At 17.9% G+C, this 21946-nt stretch overlaps 6 protein-coding genes and 1 pseudogene across 7 annotated transcripts, besides 1 other annotated feature; 4 read left to right on the forward strand and 3 right to left on the reverse strand.

Annotated features, from left to right (window-relative positions):
- Positions 1-2950, reverse strand: part of PGSY75_0624800 (hypothetical protein) — a pseudogene marked incomplete at both ends in the record, with an annotated part of 3005 nt that extends 55 nt beyond the window's left edge.
- Positions 1-2950: part of a sequence feature that runs on past the window's edge.
- Positions 2951-4201: 1251 nt separating this feature from the next.
- PGSY75_0624900 (hypothetical protein) lies at positions 4202-6786 on the forward strand (the record flags this gene model as incomplete). Its single annotated transcript, XM_018784828.1, has 11 exons — positions 4202-4267; positions 4398-4508; positions 4629-4810; positions 4935-5121; positions 5256-5329; positions 5436-5532; positions 5671-5755; positions 5847-6094; positions 6209-6271; positions 6415-6528; positions 6676-6786. 11 exons carry the CDS (start codon positions 4202-4204, stop codon positions 6784-6786), a joined length of 1338 nt encoding a protein of 445 aa, XP_018642882.1.
- A 1533-nt stretch (positions 6787-8319) lies between these two features.
- On the forward strand, positions 8320-10230 carry PGSY75_0625000 (putative sphingomyelin synthase 1; the record flags this gene model as incomplete). Of its 2 annotated transcripts, none has more annotated exons than XM_018784830.1 (4): positions 8320-8611; positions 8804-9573; positions 9824-9949; positions 10033-10230. In XM_018784830.1, the coding sequence occupies 4 exons, from the start codon at positions 8320-8322 to the stop codon at positions 10228-10230; spliced, it is 1386 nt and encodes a 461-aa protein (XP_018642883.1). The 2 variants fall into 2 exon arrangements, with proteins under 2 accessions (XP_018642883.1, XP_018642884.1); XM_018784829.1 differs by having other exon boundaries at positions 8320-8563.
- A 1117-nt stretch (positions 10231-11347) lies between these two features.
- PGSY75_0625100 (putative sphingomyelin synthase 2) lies at positions 11348-12547 on the forward strand (the record flags this gene model as incomplete). The annotated part of the gene is made up of 1 exon (XM_018784831.1): positions 11348-12547. The coding sequence occupies one exon, from the start codon at positions 11348-11350 to the stop codon at positions 12545-12547; it is 1200 nt and encodes a 399-aa protein (XP_018642885.1).
- Positions 12548-13416: 869 nt separating this feature from the next.
- On the forward strand, positions 13417-14535 carry PGSY75_0625200 (hypothetical protein; the record flags this gene model as incomplete). The annotated part of the gene is made up of 1 exon (XM_018784832.1): positions 13417-14535. The coding sequence occupies one exon, from the start codon at positions 13417-13419 to the stop codon at positions 14533-14535; it is 1119 nt and encodes a 372-aa protein (XP_018642886.1).
- A 455-nt stretch (positions 14536-14990) lies between these two features.
- Positions 14991-19244, reverse strand: PGSY75_0625300 (putative DNA polymerase 1; the record flags this gene model as incomplete). Its single annotated transcript, XM_018784833.1, has 1 exon — positions 14991-19244. One exon carries the CDS (start codon positions 19242-19244, stop codon positions 14991-14993), a length of 4254 nt encoding a protein of 1417 aa, XP_018642887.1.
- Positions 19245-20608: 1364 nt separating this feature from the next.
- On the reverse strand, positions 20609-21850 carry PGSY75_0625400 (hypothetical protein; the record flags this gene model as incomplete). The annotated part of the gene is made up of 1 exon (XM_018784834.1): positions 20609-21850. One exon carries the CDS (start codon positions 21848-21850, stop codon positions 20609-20611), a length of 1242 nt encoding a protein of 413 aa, XP_018642888.1.
- Positions 21851-21946: the final 96 nt, after the last annotated feature.

The raw sequence follows: 21946 nt of genomic DNA on the forward strand, positions 1-21946 counted from the left end.
AAATATTGACCAGGGGATGTACAGAAAAAAACATGTTCATTATCTGTAAAATATTCATTTATATATATATTATAATTATCATAATTTTGTAGCATAATAGTTTGTAAATGTGATTTTTTTAATAAGGATATATATGTATTAATTTTATTTGAAATATATTTCATCATACAAACAATATTTTCTCTTTTGATTATAGAATCATGATTTAAATCTTCATCATCTAATGTATCATAATATGTTAAAGGTTGTTGTTCAAGAGTGGATTGAATAAATTTATGTCGTAATATATATATATCCATAAATTTAATTAATCCAGCATAGTTAATATTATAATTTGATAAGACATTATTTTGTTTGTAATAATTTTTTATAACATTTTTTATTAATTCTACTGTATTTGTCATACTATCATTACATAGTTGTAAAATATTAGTTTTATTTTCCACATCATTTGTATATATAGAATATATAATTTGTTTTATATTATTTTTTGTAAATTTTTCTTTAAATAGATCATATATATTTTTATTTTTATTATACATACCAATATTAATTTGATTAAAAAACCATGATATCGTTATCATCATATATATAGAACATGTATTTTTTAATTGTTTAGGGTTTCTTAAAAAATATGTTTCTATTAATTGTGTTCTTACAAAAAATATAGCATATACTTCTTGATTATATATATATTGAATATATTCAATTATTTTTATTGAATTATAAATATAATTATAAATACTTTTAATATATGTATTTAAATTTTTATCTGATACATTATATGTAATTACAAATAAATTATGACGATATCGTTTTCTTCTATTGTGTACATAATCCATATATCTATTTCTTGATTTCATTAGCAAATATGAATTTATATTCATAACCTTATCAATAGATTTTTTTAATACAAAACATTCTTCCCATATATTATCATTATCATTATCTTCTTCTTTATTGATTTTTTGTTTTTTCAGAAATATTTTTCTGAATTCAATTAAATGTTTTTCAGTTAAACCATTAAAGATACCATGATAATATTGTAAACTATCCATTATCTTCAATAAATCTAAATGTAACATGTTTATTAAAACCTTACAGGAATTATTAAGGTCATCTGTATTATATGTCACTGTTTTTATTAAGCTAGACAGTAAATTTGACAGCACATATGTCACTGGAGTGTTAATAATTATTTCTTGATTATTTCTATCTATAAAATTAAACATTTGTTCATGATTATATACAATGGGTTTTATACATTTCACCATCCACATCAAATTGGTTATCTAACACATATATATATATATATATATATATTGATATTTATTTATTTGTTTTTTATTTTTTTTTTTTCTTACTATCTTTTTCATATTTTAGTCTTATCTGGGGCACAGTTATTTCTACATAAAAATATAAAAAATATATGCATATATATATATATATATATATATTATATGTTTAGGTTTTTTCTCAATATGATTACTAATTATTATCTTATTTATAAAAAAAAAATTATTAGCATGTCTAAATATATGCATGTTCTAATTTTTTTTTTTTTTTTTTTTTTTCATTACTCATATTTCTTATCATCAACTGCATGTTTTTTTCTCTACATTCTTCTATATCCTTATATATATGCTTACACATTTTACATATATATAAATATGCCTCATCTTTTGTATCTGACATATTATAATATATTTCATTAGTCTTTTTTACATATGTCTCTATACATACTAAATCTTCAGATTTTTCCTTATTTTTCAAATTATCCTACATATGTTGAAAATATAAAATTATGATTTTAAAATTATAAATATATAAATATGCATATGCATTTTTTTTTTTTTTTGTTGGTTTTTTATTACCTCATGATGTAAATAATATTCCTTTAAATCAATATCAAAAATGCTATCTAAATTAATGTTTATAAATCCTTTTATTGAATTTGCATCTACATAAGAACATTGGGAATCTTTCAAAGGGGTTCTATATTCTTCTGTTATATTTTAATAAGAAAAAAAAAAAAAAATAATAAAATAAGTAAATGTACACATATATATATATATATATATATATATATATATATATATATATATATGTGACTATAAATAATTTAAAAGATAATAAATTTTTTGTGTATTCATTATTATGTATACAAACTGTTCTATTTATTTATTTGTTCTTTCAAAAACATTTTTTCAATTATATAGTTTACCTATATCCTAAGATGATTGAATATAAGAAAAAAATTAAAATATATTGTATAAGAAATTTTTATATGATTTATTATTTATTTTATATTATGTACCGATGGGGAATCAGGTTCTGTTGTATAATAAAATGTGGAAAAATAAAAAAATAAATAAATAAAAAGTATACATATATATATATATTCTTGACTTTCTTTTTGTTTTTATTTCTGTACCTATGGATTGTGCGGGAGTATAAATTTCTAAGGTAACGAAAAAATAAACACTTACATATATATGTATTAATTAATGTCTTTTATGATATATAATTTGGATATTCTCTTTTTTTCTTTACCTTGCTCATGTATAGGGGTTGAGATAGCTGCAGTGATATATAAAAAAAATATTACATTATATATATATATATATATATATAATGTCTATAATTTTTCATTTTACCTTCATTATTGTCCTTTGTTGCATGAACTAATATATTTAAAATAAAAAATATAGAAAATAAATATTATATTAATATATATAGATTCCCACGTATATTTATAAATGTGCATATATATTTTTTTTTTTTTTTTTATTACCTCCTGTGTTATAAGACTCGGATGCGCAACCTGTATAATAATTAAAATAAATTTATATATATCTATATATATATATGTAATATTATTTGTGTTTGTACCTCTCCTAATTAATAAACCAATTATTGTAACTAAGAAAATATTATAACCGAACCACATTTTTTAATAAAAAGAAATAATTATGGAATGAATGAGCAAGTTCCAAAAATAAAGAATACATAGATTATGTAGACAATATTATAAATATTATATATAAAAAAATATATATATATAAATATATTTTAAAAAATAAACATTAAAAAAAGAACATATATATATATATATATAATTAATGGTATATTTTTGTTTTAACTCAGAATTATTTTATATTCAATTATATTATATTTGATTTTTTTTTATACTTACTGAGCTATTATTAAGGTTGATGTCGCATGATCAAAATAATCAAAAAATTATGATATTAAGGTATTGGAAAATAATAAAAAAAAAGAAAATTATTATAATATAATATAAAACTTTGAAGAGATATTAACAAGGGGAATATATATATATATATATATATATATATATTTTTTTTTTTTTTTTTTTTTTTTTTTTTAATTTTTATATTTTTAAAAATCTCATGAACATTTTCACTACCACAACAAAAGAAAAGGTCTTCAAGATATATAACAATAAACTTTTTCTTAAAAAAAAAAAAAAAAAAATTAATTCCTTATCATCATACGATAATAAAATGTTTTCTCCTTATAATTTGAAAGATATATATATATATATATATATATATATTGGTGCTCCATTTTAATTTTTCTATATCTCTTTTCTCGAGAATTTACAAATAATCTGTGACAAACATTTTTATAATAATATATGAGAAGTATGTAAGATATATATAATATAACGTTGTTCATATTTAATTAATTAAATGATGAGAATTTTCTATGTCTTCTTAATATTAGGAGGTATATTATTCATTTTGTGAATAAAGGTTTCATATTATTCTATATAATAAATAAATGTCATTTTATGAACCTATGATTGTTTCTATTTTTTTTTTTTCAACACAAAAAAAAAATTTGTCTTAATATATATGTGTGTATAGGATATATTTCACACGTGTGTTTTACTAAAATATATTGTTATTATCTTTTATTTTTTTTTTTTTAGTCTTAGAAATAATTAATGAATAATAAGCATATTATAATATAGTAATTGTAATTTTTTTTTTTTTTTGTTTTTTTTTTTTTTTTTTTTATGAATGTCATTTAATATATAACAGCACAAAATTTTTTAAATTTTACACACCTTTAGAGGACATGTGAAATAAAAATAATAAAAAAATATACGCACTACTGTTTACTCTTATAATATTCATTTTAACATTTATTTTAAAAAGGTTTGCTTCAACAAATGAAGAATCCTAAGAAAAAGGGAACTTCCAAAAAGAGAGAAGAAAAACTTATATTAATAAAAGAGGTAAATTGTAATATAAAATATATTATCATATAATCGTTATAAATATAAATATATATATATATATATATATATTTATTTATTTATTTATTAATATTTATTTATTAATTAATTTTTTGTTTTCTTCTCTTAGCTTAACAAAATAAATGATGAAATAAATGTAGAGCAAAATAATGTTGAGGATTTAAGTGTGAAAATAAAAAATATAGATGGTCAAATATTTTTGGGATATCATGACATTAAGGTTAATAAGAAAAAGGACACACACATATATATATATATATATATATATATATATATGTATTTATGTATGTACTTATATATTTATCTATTTATTTACTTATTTATGATTCCTCATACGAAGATATTAAATGTGGAATTAAAAAATAAAGAAATAGAAGTTGAAGAAAAAAGGTCGCATAAATTACTATCAGAAAGGAATATAGAAAATATGATAAATAAATATGTATTAAAATGTTATGAAAATTTCTTAAATAATTTAACAAAGAATGAAATTGAGATTGATACGTTATCCAAAATAATGGAGTAATAATGTGATTTAAAACTTTTAATTTATGTGAAGAGAATTTTTTTTAAAATAAAGAAACGATACAAACGATGAAAATATATTTATGTATATTTTTTTTTTTTTTTGTATTTTTCTTATAAGAGATGATAAGAAAGAACAGAAATCCAATAAAGACTTTGAAAAACTGACCACAGTAACAAGCATCAAGCATTTAAACAAATTAAATTCGATCATATTGTCACAAAATAAAATTATTGATAATATAAATAGAAAATTTACAATATGTCTGAAAAAAATGAAAGATAACTACTCGAGAAAAATTAATATGGTTGAAATAAAAAAAAAAAAAATACTATTATTATATATATATATATATATATATATCTTAATATATATATAAATTTGTTCATACAAAATTTTAATATCTATATAAGAAAAATATTTATCGTTTCTTGCGATCAGCAAAGAGATAAAATGGATAAGGAAAGACAAAAAATTATTTTTAATTTACAAAAGGAAAAAAATGAACGAATAAAGTAAAAAATTTAAATAAAAAAAAAAAAAAAAAAAAAAACATATATACATATATTTATATGTATGTATTTATTATTTTCATATGCATATATATTTCTTATAAAAAAGAAATATCTTAAAGACTTACAATGAAAAAATTTTTAATATACAAAATTATTTCAAATTAATTCTGGATGATCAATTGGAGCTAATACAGAAATTAGAGGTACAACATCATAAATAGAAATATAAAAGTAAATTCTGTTATTTATAAATGGTAAATGTGTAACAATATAAACAAACATATATATATGTATATATATATATATATATATATATATTTATATTTATTTATTTATATTAGGAAGAAAAACTTAATAAGAAAAAAAATTATTTTTCAAAAAGAAAGTGTTTAGAACAACTAAAAAAAAACATATCCATTCAAAGAAGTAAGACACAATATATATATATAGATATATATAATTGGGTGAAATAAGTGCAATAATATTTAATGATGTCTATCGACTTTTATTTTTTAAGAGATTTTAGAAGGTGTGGAAAAAGACGCTTATGAATTAGAGAAAAATATTGTTGATTATGAAAACTTAAGAAATGACTTGAAAAAAATTAAAGAAAAAAGAAAAAAACAACAAAAGATTCTACATGAATTAAAACTAGAAACAGATGTAAAGAAAATGTTACTCACAAAAATAACAAATGAATATAAAACTATATATGATCAAAATAAAATGAAGTTATATGATTATCTTCAAAAGTTGTTATTAGAGGTATAATTTGGATAGAGAAAAATATGAAATAAATAAATAAAATGAACAAATATTTTTATTAAATAAAATTAATGTGGATAATAAATTGTGTGACATTAATTTTATTTTTTCAAGAATTATTTCTTAGAGACCAAAATGAAGTTAAAAAATGAGTCCTTAGAAGTAAACACTATAGAAGTAAGGCGAAATAAAAAAAATTTAAATAATGAATATCAATACTACGTAAATATATATATATGTATATATATATATATATTTATTTATTCATTTATATTAATATATATATTTATTTATTTATATTTATATTTATATTTGATTAGTTAAACAAGTGGAAGGAGTCCAATAATCCAGAAAATAATGAAATATTAAATAACACATTAAATGAAAAGTTTCAAGATTTTAATATATTAAAAAACGAGATTGAAGAATTAATAGTAATGATAATATAATTATATGTTCATATATATATATATATATTTTAATCGATTAATACATAATATTGTATAAACATTTTTCCCTATTTTATAATATCTTTTGACCTATATGTACGCATATAAATATATTATTTTTATTTTTTTAAGGATGTGAATGAAAAAAATCACGAGAACTATAAAGCGATTATGCATCTAAATTATTTTAACAATGAAGATCTAGATATTTTAAAAAGAGAAGAACAAATAAATATGTCATAAAAAAAAAAAAAAAAAAAAAAAAAAAGATAATTCTCAAGCATATATATATATATATATATATATATTGGTGTAAAATATTGTACGATGTGAAAAAATATTTATGTTCACATATTTTATATAAGAGAAAGTTGTGTCTTTTTCGGAACATACATATATATATTATTTATTTTATATGATGAAGAAGAAAATTAATTTTTTTTTTTTTTTATAGAATTTTAAAAAATAATATTGGGGCTTATATAAGACCACATAAAAAAAATTTACATATAAATTGAAAAAATGAATTTAAAGCATTCTCATTGACCCTATTTTTTATATGCATATATCAAAAAATATATGTATATTTATATGTATAGTATATATATATATATATATATATATATATATATATAATATGTCTATAAAAAACATTTGCCAAAAAATGTATAAAATATTTTACAATATAAATTTCTAAAACATTTTAATAAATTATTTATTTAAAGAACATTTTTTTTTTTTTTTTTTTTTTTTTTTATTATATAAAAAATAAATTTTAATGATATCTCTTTTTTTTTTTTTTTTTTTTTTTTTATTATATAAAAAATAAATTTTAATGATATCTCCGTAATTTAAAAAATGGGTGATTAGTATATAATTGTGGTTTTGAAAAAAGAGTAAAAAGTTCTCATTTTATTTTTATTTTTTTTAAATATATTTTATTCATTAAAAAATAAAGTTGACAGAAATTTTTAAACAAAAAAAAAAAAAAAAAAAGTAAAACATAAAATATATAATATAAAAGTATAATAATAAAAGAAAAATTCGGTCAATAAATACCATTCCATAAATTAAATATTTAAAGAATTACGAATTAAAGGAAAAAAAAAAATAATAATAAAAATGAAGAAATAAATCATTAAATTTACAAAGTAATATTAAAATGGATATAAAATATTATATAGATTTTAAATAAAAAAAAATGACTAATTTTTAAGTGATTAATTCAATTTCCCAACTACGATAAAATTTCCCTAAATTTTTTTTTTTTTTTTTTTTTTCTGTATATATTAAAAAATGTATATAAAATGTTTTTATATGCAATATAAAATAAAAAAATATTATATATATATATGTAAATAATTTCTTTTCCTTTCTTTTCTTCTTTTTTTTTTTTTTTTTTTTTTTTTAAATAGTTATATGTTTCTGTTCTATAAAATGTGTATAAAAGGGAAACAAAAACAAGAAGAAAACTCACACATTTGTACCCCTCTTAATTTATCATATATAATATATTTTGAATCTTTTTATATACCTACCTTTTTAACATATATGTAAATATATGTATATGTATATATATATATATATATAATATATTTTTTTTTTTTTTTAAATATGTTACACAATATGAAAATAAAATAAGGAGAAATTGTTAAAAAAAAAAATAAATAAAATAAATAAACAAATCCCCCCACATTAAAATCCACAACAAAAAAAAAAAATAAAATAAATAAAACAAAATAAAATAAAATAAAATAATAAATAAAATAAAAAAAAATGATAGAAGGAAATATAAATGCAAAATCTACTCATGAGAATACAGCAAATAATAAAATAGAAAAAAATTTTATAAAAGAAAAGGATATAATTCAAAATGATACAATAAAAATTTTGATAGAACATAATAATTCATTCAATGATGAAAGCACAAATTATATAACAACTTTTAATGATATTAAAGACAAACATTACAACCATAATGATTCTTATTCTGATAATAAAGGAAAAATTAAAACAATGCGTTCCAATTTCTCAGACATTCCAGATGAAGTTATCATAACAAATATTGGTAGCAATAATATAAATAAATAAATATATATATATATATATATATATACATATATATGTGGTTATATGGTTGTGTTGTTTATATAGGTTCATGATTGTTGCAATATTATACATATGTATATACATATATATATATATATATATATATATATATATATATATACATGTATGTATAATTTTTCCCCCGTTGTAGGCCATTATTTTGAAGAACAAGAAAACATAAAAAAATCAATTGAAATAAAAAATTGCCCATATAAAAAGAAAATGCTCAAAATATTTTTAACACGTTTGTTTTATGCTACCATAATAGGAATAATAGGTATATGTATACAATGTTATTTTATCATATTAAGTGACACATATTATAAAACAGGTGATGAACCTTTAAAAGATAGGATGCATGAAATATTTAAAGAAATTCCTGCATTTATGAATACTCCTTTTGTAAATGGTAGTATTATGTTTTTTCTATTTATAACATTATTAAGATTCGGATTATTCTGTCCACTTTTATTATCAATAACAATTTTAATACGCATTATACTTATGTTATCATTTATATATTGCATAAGATCATTTTTTATTTATGTAACGACACTTCCATGTCCTATTCCTACATGTCAACCATTAAAACATAAAACGTTTGTTGAAAATTTGTATACATTTTATCTTATTATAACTGCACAAGTTTATGAATGTACCGATTTAGTTATATCAGGACATACAGCATTTACAACATTATTAACATTTTTTTGGTTCTTTTATGAAAGAAATATATATGTGAAAACTACCATTTTCTTTTATAGTATCTATATATACATTATAATAATAATATCAAGATTTCATTATACTGTTGATGTATTAATGGGATATGTTTTTGGAGGTTCTGTATTTTTATTTTATCACTACCTGATAGATGTAGCAGCAAGAAGATACGCTTTAAATACATCTGTTTACCCTCAAGTATAAAAATAAATAATAGTATATTTAATATATCTTATAATTATAAACATGTGGAAATTATTATAATATATTATATAAAAAAAAAAAAAATAATAAATGAAATATATTATATATAAAATGTTTTTTTTTTTTTCATAATACATTATAAATAACTGTGTGTATGAATAATATTTACATTTTTATTATTTAATAAAAAATACATATATATGTGTATATATATATATATATATATTTTTTATTTTTATATTAGACGTATGGATTTTCTGGATCATTCACAGACCGATTTAGAGTGTTTCAATATTTTATAAGAGCATTAACATATTTAGAAGCTTTAGATCATCGAATGAATTTTGCATTGTCATATGACAAAGAGTGGGTAAGTGATATAAATAAATATATATATATATATATATATATATATATTAGTGTATGTTCATTTTATATTTTATCTTTTTATAGAATTGTTTTTGTACCTGTGTACCAGTAAATAAAAGCAGTCTTCTTATTAAAAAAAAAAATGTACGTAATGAAGAATATTACGATTTCAGCGAACATTTTTATCATTCATACGCTGGAAATGGTACCTATAATTTATCAACAATACGAAATATAATAAAGGAATTTAAACGTTTTTTTGGAATGAATAAAAAAAACTAATTCAGTAAGACATATCAAGTTTTTTTTTTTTTTGTCAATACATATATATAATATATGTATAAATTTTTATTTGTTTCTTATATATTTAATTCTTAATATGTAATTAAATTATTTTAAATATTATATATACAAATAAAATATATATATATATTAAAATCATTTGTGATTTGTAGAATATTTGATTATGTTATTAAATTAATTAATATATTTTATAATTTTATTATATTATTTTTTTTTTTTTTCGTAATTGTTCTTAATGTTGAATCATATAAAACAACCTACTGTTTTTGTTTCATTTATTTATTTTATTTTTTTTTTTATAAATTTTTTAAAATTAATTTGATCCATTTTAATAATTCGTTTTTAATGTCTATGTATAAAAACAGGCATGTCTAAGAATAAGACAATATAAAAGAAAAAAAAAAAAAAAAAAAAAAGTAACATTTATTGATCTTAAGAAATAAAATAAAATTTATTACATATAAATATATATATATATATATATGTAGGTATATGTTTGTAATATGAACAGATCTGAATGGTTTTATAGCGCCATTCAATTTTTGCAGTATTGTTGTTGAGACCTATATTATACGAAAAGTATATATATATAAGTTCTATTAAATATATATATTATTTTATTTTATATATTTGCATGATTTTTAAAATAAATGCTTAATACACGTGAGAAAAAAATATATTAAAATATGTACGATACATATATATATATATATATAAATATATGTATGTATGTATGTATACATGTGTGTATATTTTTTTGTTTACTTTCCGAATTAATCATTTTTACTTTAATCATTTTTACTTTTTTAATAACATATTTTAAAAAAACATTTAGTTACATATTTCATTGTTTTTTTTAAAAAAGAAAAATTGAAGAAAATTTTTGTTGTAAATTAAGACATGCACGTGAAAATAAATAAATATATATATAAATATATATATATATATATATATATATATATATATATATATGTTATTTTTTTGTTTTGTTTTTTTTTCAAGTTATAAAAATTACACAGTTTTGGGATAATACTCATTACGTAAAAATAAAATATAAAAAGTAATTTTTGATAAAAAAAAAAAAAAACAATTTGAAATGGATTTTAAAAAATTATCCAAAATTTATGAAGAATCAGTAACAGATAGCGAAAATGAAAAAAGTTCTATAGGGACAGATATGTATGAAATAAATATGAATAGAAAAATGAGTAACCTAAGTATATCAAGAAATAGTACAATAAATGAAGAAGAGATATTAAGTGAATATAGATTATGTAAAATATTATTAATAAAATTAATATTTGCTTTATTATTTTTATTAATTGCATTAATTATACAAGGTTTTTTTATGATATATAGTGATTCTTATTATAAGAGTAATACACAACCATTAAGTGATCGAATACATGATTTGTTTGTAAATCCACCAGAGTGGATTTCCTATAAATTGTCAAATACATTAATAGCTATATTAACATTATCTTTTATAAAAATAATATTATTTAATAGTATATATTTATCTATAGCTATTGTGTGTCGATTCATATATATCATTGGATCATTTTATATTATACGAGGAATTTTGATTTATGTTACTTCATTACCCGCAACATTAGAAACGTGCTCACCTTTAGAAAGTGGGAACTTTTTATTTAATTTATTACAAATAATAAAAATAAATACTAATTTAGTTTATGTATGTGCTGATTTGATTGTATCAGGACATTCTTTTTCAACAACCATCTTTTTAATGTTTTCATTTTATTATATAAATAATAAAATAATAAAATTTATTATATTTATTTTTTCTTGTTTTATATATGCAATAATAATTATTGGTTTTATACATTATACATCTGATGTATTACTTGGAATCATTTTTGGTGTATTTATGTTTTCTTTTTATCATATAATGCTTGATATATCTTCACAATATTATATTTTTAATAAATTATTTGAAATTAAAATTATTTCAAATAATAAAAATATTCATGCAAAGCCGTTCTTTCTAAGATTTTTTGTTTCAAGAATTTTTTTTAAGATCATACCTTATTTAGAAGGATTGAATTATACATTAGATTATGCCATAAATAAAAATAATGACCTGTCTAATTTTTGTAATTGTGATAATAATAATAATAAAATCCCATTATTCTCATTTTATAAACCCATCAGAGAAGATAAAATTATTATTAATTATTCAGATCATTTATATCATAGTTATGCTGGAGATGGCACAATCAATTTTTTATTCTGGAAATTTTTTAAGAATATCAAAAAGGGTTTACACAAATAAATAAATATAATCAAATTATAAAATATGAATATATTATATATATATATATATTATATAGTAAATATATTTTAAAATACATATGTTTTGTTTGTCTATTAGAATTTATTATTATCATTTTTATAAACATATGACTTGTGAATTTTTACATATTTATTTTATTTCCTTTCAAATAACTTTTGAATATACATTTAATTACTTTTCGTTATTTAAAAACTAAAAAAAAAAAAAAAAAATAATCAAATAATAAATAAATAAATATATAATAATGCAAATGAAATCATATAAAATTAAAGGAATTACAATGTTTTAATTTATTAAAAAAATTTATTATATATATGATGAAAGAAAATAAAATATTTATAACATAAAACATAAGATAATAAAAAAAATATACATATATTTTTTTTTTTTTTTAAATTCCCAAATGTCGTTTTTTTTGGATAACAATATTTTTTATGAATAAAAACTATGTTATAATAACTTAAAATTTTTTTTTTATGTAATAATTCAATTTTTTTTTATATCTTTTACTTTAATTAAAAATCTTTTGTCATTTTTTTTTTTTGATAAGCAAAAAGATGAAGAAACAATATAAATTTCTGGATTGTATATTTATTTGTGAGAGTATATTTTGTATATTATGATAAAAAAATAATAAAATAAAAAAAAAAAAATAAAGAACGAATCTGCTCTTCTAAATAAATAACAATATATATATATATATATATATATATAATATATATGTATATTTTGTTTTTTTGTGTGTGTTATATATAGTATTATGTTAAATTTATAAAAATATATATTATATGATATCCTAAAAAAAAAAGTGTTCCTTTATTTATATGTGAAAAATATAAATGCAAAAAATGGAAAATGGTGGGGGTAGTTTTTCATTTGATATGCTTGATATGATTAATAGTAATTATAATTCAAAGGCAGAAAAAAGAAATAGTAAAAAAAAGAAGGACGATAAAAATGATAATATAAATTTAAGAAATACAGTAAAAGATATAAATGATAATTTAATAGAACAAATTGATGATTTTAATAATGATTCTATTTATGATGAAAATAAAGATGTAAATAAATTATATGAAGAAAAAAAAAAAAAAAAAAAAAGGAAAAACAATTTTGATAATTCCAATGAAAATGTAAATAGAAAGGGACCAAATAAACAAACAAAAAAAGAACAAAATAAAATAAATGATAATCAAAATAAATTAGGTAATATATCTTATGATAAAAAAAATAATAGTATACATGATGAAGAATTGTCTATAAATAGTAATTCAGATGGTTTTCTTATTTTAACTGATGATGAAAATGAAAAAATAAATTTAAAAGATAATTATGATAATAATGAATTAAGTCAAAATAATTTATCAAATAATGAAGATAATTTAAATTATTCCTTATATAATAAAGAGTTTTCTAATTGTCATGATGAAAATTTTATTAATTCAAAAATAAAAGAAATGGATATAATAAACAAACAGCTATTCCCTACAACTTCTTCTCCTCCTTATGAATGTACTAATTGTAATATATTTTTAAAAGAAATAACTACAAGAAATTATTTGAACTTTTCAACTTTAAATGAATACATAAATCAAAGTGAACATAATTTACTTTTATTGAAAAATAAAAAAATTGATCAACTCGAAAAATTAAATAAAAACATAATGCATAAAATGAAACAGCTAAAAAAGGAAAATACTTTTTTGCTCGAAAAATTGAAATATTTCCAAACAAATTTCATCAACTTAGATATTAATGTTAATAAATTAATTGAAGAAAATAAAATATTGAAAAGTATCAATGAAGATCTGCAAAAAAAGGTACATATGAATGAAGTACCTTCTTCAAATGATGAAGAAGAAAAGAAGACAATACGAAAAAACAAAAAGGAAAGAGGAAAGGGAAAGGCAAAGACAAAGGATCTATTTGAAAATTCGATAGATAAAGATATATTCTCGGACACTTAAAAGGAAAAAGCATATATAAATAATGTATCATTTGAGAAAAAAAAAAAAAAAAAAAAAAACTATTTTTTAATTTTTTTTTGTGTATTAGGACAGGTGTCCTTTAAATCAACATATATATATATATATGTTGTGTTAATTTTTTTATGTGTTGTATACTTTAATTTGCAACCTCTTTATGCGAAACACAAATACATACATTTTAATGATTTCTTTTTTTTTTTTAGTCATAACAAAACAACACTTAAAAAATATATATTTATAAAATTCAAAATAGTGAAAAATTTTAATTCAATAAATAATACAAATTACTTAAAAAAATAAGAATACATATGAAAATAAATAAATAAATAAATATATATATATATATATATATATATATATATGTGCGTGTGTGTGTATTTTTATTTTTATTTTTACTTTTATTTTTACTTTTATTTTTACTTTTATTTTTTTTTTTATGAAGACTCCTTGTAGACTCCGCCTGATTCAACTTTAATTGGCAATTTAAAATTAAATTTTTGAAATATATGATCCACATTATTTGATATATTATATATGTGTGATTCTTGTGATACATCTATATTATATACCCCATTGTATATTTTTACATCATTATATTGTTTATTATTTATATCTTGTAAAATATCTATATATGTTTTGATAGAAATATGATCATGCATATAATCATATAATAGTTTAAGTCTATCTATAGAATTCGTATAATATATTAAATTATAAAAAGCATTTTCTAAGATTGGATTTAATAGTTGTATTATATATTTTGTAGCATCATGTTGACTTTCTAATAATAATTCATCATGTACTTGTAAAATTAAATTAGTTTGATTTAAAAAGGCTTGATTTTTATGTATCATTAAAGGATTTATATTATTAATTTTTAATAACTTATGGTTATTATATATATTATTATTAAGAACACTGAAACATGACAAGAGAGAAAATTTCATAATATCTGCAGCACATCCTTGTATAGGTGTATTCATACTTATCCTATATTTATTTTTAATATTTGGTAATATTATTCTTTTCCTTCCTATAAGTGTATAAACACAATTCATATGTTTGACCAAAAATTTCTGCATTTTCATAAATCGATAGACATTTGGAAAAAATTGAAAAAAGTTTTCTATTAGGTTACTAGCCAAAGTATCGCTAATTAATAAACTTTTGGCTAGTCCATTTTCAGTTTGTCCATATAATATACCGTATATAACAGTTTTTGTCATTCTTCTTAATTCATTGGTAACATCATTAGTATTAAAAAGTACTTTGGCTGTTTCTATAAATACATCACTATAATTTAGTAATTTCAACAACTGTTCATCAAAACTAAGGTATGCCATAACAAATAATTCCATTTGTTTATAATCGAAGGTGATTAAATTTTTTTTCTTCATGGTATATAATGGATAAGTTGTTGATATATTATTTGTTGATATATTATTTGGTGATACATTATTCGTTGATATATTATTTGTTGACATATTATTCGTTGATATATTATTCGTTGACATATTATTCGTTGATATATCAATGTGTGATATATTATTATCATGTGCGTCATTTTCATCCTTACCTTTTAAAGATATAGCACAACGAAATCTTGAATGAATATTTTGCAAATTGGGTTGATCACAAGATAATCTTCCTGTTGAAGCTCCAATTTGATTAAAATTACAGTGTATTTTATTTGTATTTTTTTGTATATATTTTGGTAGATTTTCTATATAATTTTGTACTAACTTTTTAGATTCTCTATATAATTTAATATTTTTAATAATTTTTTTTAATTTTTCTTTTTCCTTTTCTTTTATATAATTACTTTTTTCAATTTCGTCTACCAGAATTTTTAATGACTTATTATTGGTTTGTAGATTTTTGTTTCTGGCCATATCGTTAATATTATTATTATTATAATTATTATTATGACTACTGTTGAGGAAGTATATTTTATTATTTTCATCAAATGGATGATTATTTTTCTTCTTATTATATAAAGAATTGTAATTAATGTTTATAAGATTGTTCATAAATTTATGATTAGAAATATTATTATTATTATAAAAAGGGATATTTTTTATACATTTATTATAATGATTATGTTCATTTATATAATTATCATATTGGTCAGATGCATCTTGTACATCATAAGTAGATATATGATCGTTATTAGTGTATGTTGATAAGGGGTGATTTATACTATTATTATAATTACCATTATAATTATTATTATTACTACAATTACTATCATTATTATTATTATTATTATTATTATGTATGCTTTTTATTTCTTTTTGTTTTGTTTGGGGGTATGCTTCTAATTGATCTACACATTCATTATTAACATCATTTATATGTTTGTCTACATCTTCCACCATATTTTCTTCCGTGTTATGTGTGCTAATCGATATGTCTAATAACTGTTTATATATCAATGAAGATACTTGCTTGGATGAATTTAAATTAATATTACACTTACATAATTCTTCAATTTCATTTTTATATATTAAAGGATCATCTGATTTTTTTTGTATTTCTTCAATTTTATTTTGATTCAAGAAAATTCCTTTTTTCTCTATATAACTTATACATAATATTAATGGTTGTTCCACCTTGATATATAAATTTAGTATGTTAAAATTATGCTCTAATTTATTTATGAAATATTCAAATAATAAAATTAAACAACAACTTCTTGATATACTATAACATATATTATCTTCTTCTGTGATATCTGATATATTTCTTTTATTTCCAAATACAAGTTTTTTAATATCTTGAAGGTTATTTATATTATGAGGAGTAAAGCTTAAATAATTTTGTTTTTCTTTTTCTACTTTGTTTTTTTTTTCTAACTTTTTTTTGTTTTTTAATTCTTTATTCTTTTTATTTTTTCTCTCATTTGATATATCCACACATATATCATCATTGTATATATTATTATCATCATTTTTATTATTTTCATTATATATATTATTTTCATTGTATATATTATTTTCATTGTATATATTATTTTCATTATTTTCTTTCTTATTTTTTTTATCTTTTTTCTTTTGATATTTTCCCCACCCATAAACCCCAAACTTTGCTGATATGACATCACTAAATTCAGGAGCAAAATTTGAAAAAAAAGAAAAACTATTAATACTTAAATTTTGAATGTCATTCATTTTATTTGTTATAAGAATTTTATCTTTAACATTTAAATATTCATTATAAACATTTTGTAACTTTTCCCCTCTTTGAACTAATTGTAATAATGAACTAATAATATATATATCAAATATATTATTAATATTTATTAATTTTAATTTAATATTATTAAATATATGTATTAAATTTTTATAATCATATACAACATATAAAAAAAAATCATCCATGTTTATATTTGATATACTTTGTTTTATAAAATGAGGTTCAATACATTCATTTAATTTTTTTTTTACTTGATCATTATTCATTAATTCCGATATATTAAAGGAAAAGAAATAAATATGATTTTTTTCTTTATCTATACATTTATCATAATATATATTATCTTCATATATTTCTGTTCTGTTTAAAATTGACTCTATATTATATAATGAATTATTTGTATTTGTTTTTTTCTTTATGGTATAATTTATTATATCATTATGAGAATCTTCGTCTTTTTTTTTTTTTGTCTTTTTTTTTTCTTCCACTATGCAACTTTTTTTGTTTTTTTTTGTTTTTTTTTGTTCCTCTTCTTCAATATGTTTATCATGAATATAATCACTATTATATTGACACTTGTTATTTATGTGTTCATCATTATTATAATTTGTGTGTATATTATTATTACTACGATTCATATGTTCTTCTTTTTTATCAGATAACATAGAATGATTTAATTGTGATGGATCGTTTATTTTTTCTAATGGAGATTCTTTGAAATCATATGATGGTATATCAGATTCACCCTTTTTAAATTTTCCAATATATTGTTGTGAATTTTTTTGTGAATTTATTTGTGAATGTTTTTGTGAATTTTTTTGTGAATGTTGTTGTCCATTTTCTTTTTCCTTTTCTTTATCTTTATCTTTTAAATTGTTATGATTATTTATTGTTTGTATTATTTTATTAAAGTTCCAGTTATCATATTCATAAGAATTATGTAAAATGTTATTCAACTTAATATCATTATTAGATATAACAATATGAAATGTAATATAAGTTGGTATAGAGAAACATTTGGACTTATATTTATCTTCAACAATTTCGGGGCTCCAGCTTATAAATATTTTTATTTTATCATATTTCCAATTATAAATTAGTTTTTTATAATCATCATAATAATTATTATTATTATTATTATTATTATTATCATTTTTATTATGATCCAACTGAGAAATATTCATATCATTTTCAATATTTATATTATTATTTTTATCATTCCCTTGTGTTTTTATTTTTTTTATTTCATCCTTTATATTATTTTTCAGAGTTAACTTTTCTTTATATTGTTCGTACTTATAATTTGACAACCTTTCTAATAAAGAATATAACGCATTAATTTCTTTATTTATATCATTTTTCTTATTTAGAAAATTTATCAAAGCATTATAATTTATATTATTACAATAACATCTAGTGGCATTCAAATATATTATATTCCTTTTATTTATTCTTATCAAAGCATGTTTAAAAAATGAATCAAACAATTTCATTTTATCATCTTTTTACATTATGTATAAATATTTTCATATCAGAAAAACTAAATACATCTTTTCACACTCACATTAAATATAATCTGATATATATATATTATATATATTATTATGTATTTATTTATATATATTTATTTGCCATTATTTTATTTTTTCTCCAAAAAAAAAAAGAAACAAAATATATATATATATATATATATATATATATATGTATATATTTTTATTGAAACGGCTAATATGGTGAAAAAAAAAAAAAAAAAAAAAAAAAATATTATATTATATATATATATATATATATATATAATTGTATATGTGTGTATATTTTGTACATATATATATATATATATATATATATATATATATAATATATATATGTAATGTATTTTTTTAATTTCATATACCTTTATGAATCTTAATACTATTAAAACCCATACATAAAATATTACAAAATATTTAATATGAGGCTCTTTTTCAATTATATGTAAATTTTAAATTATAGCTGTTTTAAATTTAATTAATAGTGATATATATATTTTTTTTTTTTTTTTTTTTAATTTTATCATATTAAAGAGAAATTATATCCTAAGAGGTTATTAGGCCCTCTCATTTTTATCTCTTAATTGGAAATTCAAGAAAATAAAAAGAAAAAAATATTAATTATATATTTTGTATAAGAAATATGATATACATATGTAATATTATTTTTAATAGTTCATGCTTTATTTTATAATAATAACTATTCACAACAAAAAAAAAAAATAAAAAAAAAAATAAAGACGACCATCACATATATATATATATATATATATATATATATATATGTTTATGTGTTTTTTAAAAAAAGTACAAAGTTATTATTAATTCTTATTGAATTATTGTTTTATAAATAGTTTTAATTATTAAAAAAAAATATATATATATATATATAAATGGTTAAAATAAAAAGCTTAATAAAAAATTGTGTTGTAGATTTAAAAAACAAGATGAAAATATATATATATATACATAAATAAACCCCAAAAAAAAAAAAAATTATAATTAATTAATTAAAACGAATACACACATAAATATATAAAAGAATATTTACGTGGGTATATATAATCATTGAGCGTGGATAAAAAATTAAAATATTTTTTCAATCTACATATATATATATATATATATATATATATATATATATTATAACAAATAAAATATACAAATACATAAAAAAAAAATAATAAATACACATATTAATAATATATCATAACTTGCAACTTAATATTTATATTAGCCCCATTTGAACAAAAAAAAAAAAAAAAAATATATATATATATATATATATATATATATTTATAATAATTTTATAAAAAAAATAAATATATTTATAACTCTACATTTTTTTTTGGAAAATATATTAGAGACATTAAATCATCAAAAAATGAAGAAACAAAACCTTTTTTTTCTTTTTGATCAATAATTTCTCCTGTTTTTTTTAAATCATCTTCTAAGACTTCGTTCAATTTTTTTGTGGTATTATAATATTCTCTATCAAGAAATCCGTCCATTTTTTCTTTAGATGGAGAAGATAAATGTTGTTTAAATTCAAGATATTTTTGCATAATTTTTCTAGGATTTTGTGAGAATAAATTAACTATAGAAAAGTTTTGTGTAAAGCTATAATAAGATGATTTATTGTTCATATTATCTTCTTCATGTTCTATATATTGAGGATGATTATATGTAGCATTATTATTATAAGTATTATTATTATTATTATTATTATTTGTACTATTATTATTTATATTATTAATTGTATTATCATTATTATTACCATTTGTATTTGTTTTATTATTCATATGATTAATTGAAGAATTAATATTATCATCATCTTTATATTGTTCATATAATTCATAATTTAAATCTTCATCATCATTATCATCATCTTCAAAATTATTATCATTATTGTGATGATTGTTAGTATTTCCATTGTTACAATTTTTTCCACCTATGGATTTAAAACATGTTTTACTATGAAATGGACTTTTCTGTAATATTTCTTCTTTTTTTTTTATAAAATTTTGATCTGCTTTTATATAATTAAAATAAGGATCATAATTTTTTGTACTTCCATTTAATATTTTCACTTGTATATCTTTCAAATTAAAATGTTTATTATTAAATTCAACTAATAAATCATCTATATCTGTTATTGATCTTTTTATATTTACACCTCCATCTTTTCCATTAATATTTAATAATTTCTCACCAATCACAGGAAATAAATATTTTATTTCATCCATATCTTTTTCACTAATCGAATTTTTTATTATATCATTTATTGAATATAAATCATTTTTTATATTTCCATACTTTTTATTATATTCTTCTGCAGATAATTTATATAATTTGCCACTTTTTCTTTCATATCCTTTTCTTACTGCTTTATAATACTTACAACACCCTTGCTGAATTTTATTTCCATGGTCTTTAAAAATATAACAATTATAAAATAAAGGTTTCATAAATATATTCATATAGTCACACTTTTCCTCTTCTACATTATATTCAAGACTAATATGAAAAAGGTTTAAAGTTACTAAGCAAAGCAGTAGCAACAATTTCATATTTGTAAATTATTTGGGGTGTGTAGGGGAATTTCTAATTTTTAAAAACAAACAAATAAATAAATATATAAATATATAAATATTTAAAAATATTAG

The sequence above is a fragment of the Plasmodium gaboni genome, chromosome 6 (genome assembly GCF_001602025.1).
Source record: "Plasmodium gaboni strain SY75 chromosome 6, whole genome shotgun sequence".
NCBI lineage: Eukaryota > Apicomplexa > Aconoidasida > Haemosporida > Plasmodiidae > Plasmodium > Plasmodium gaboni.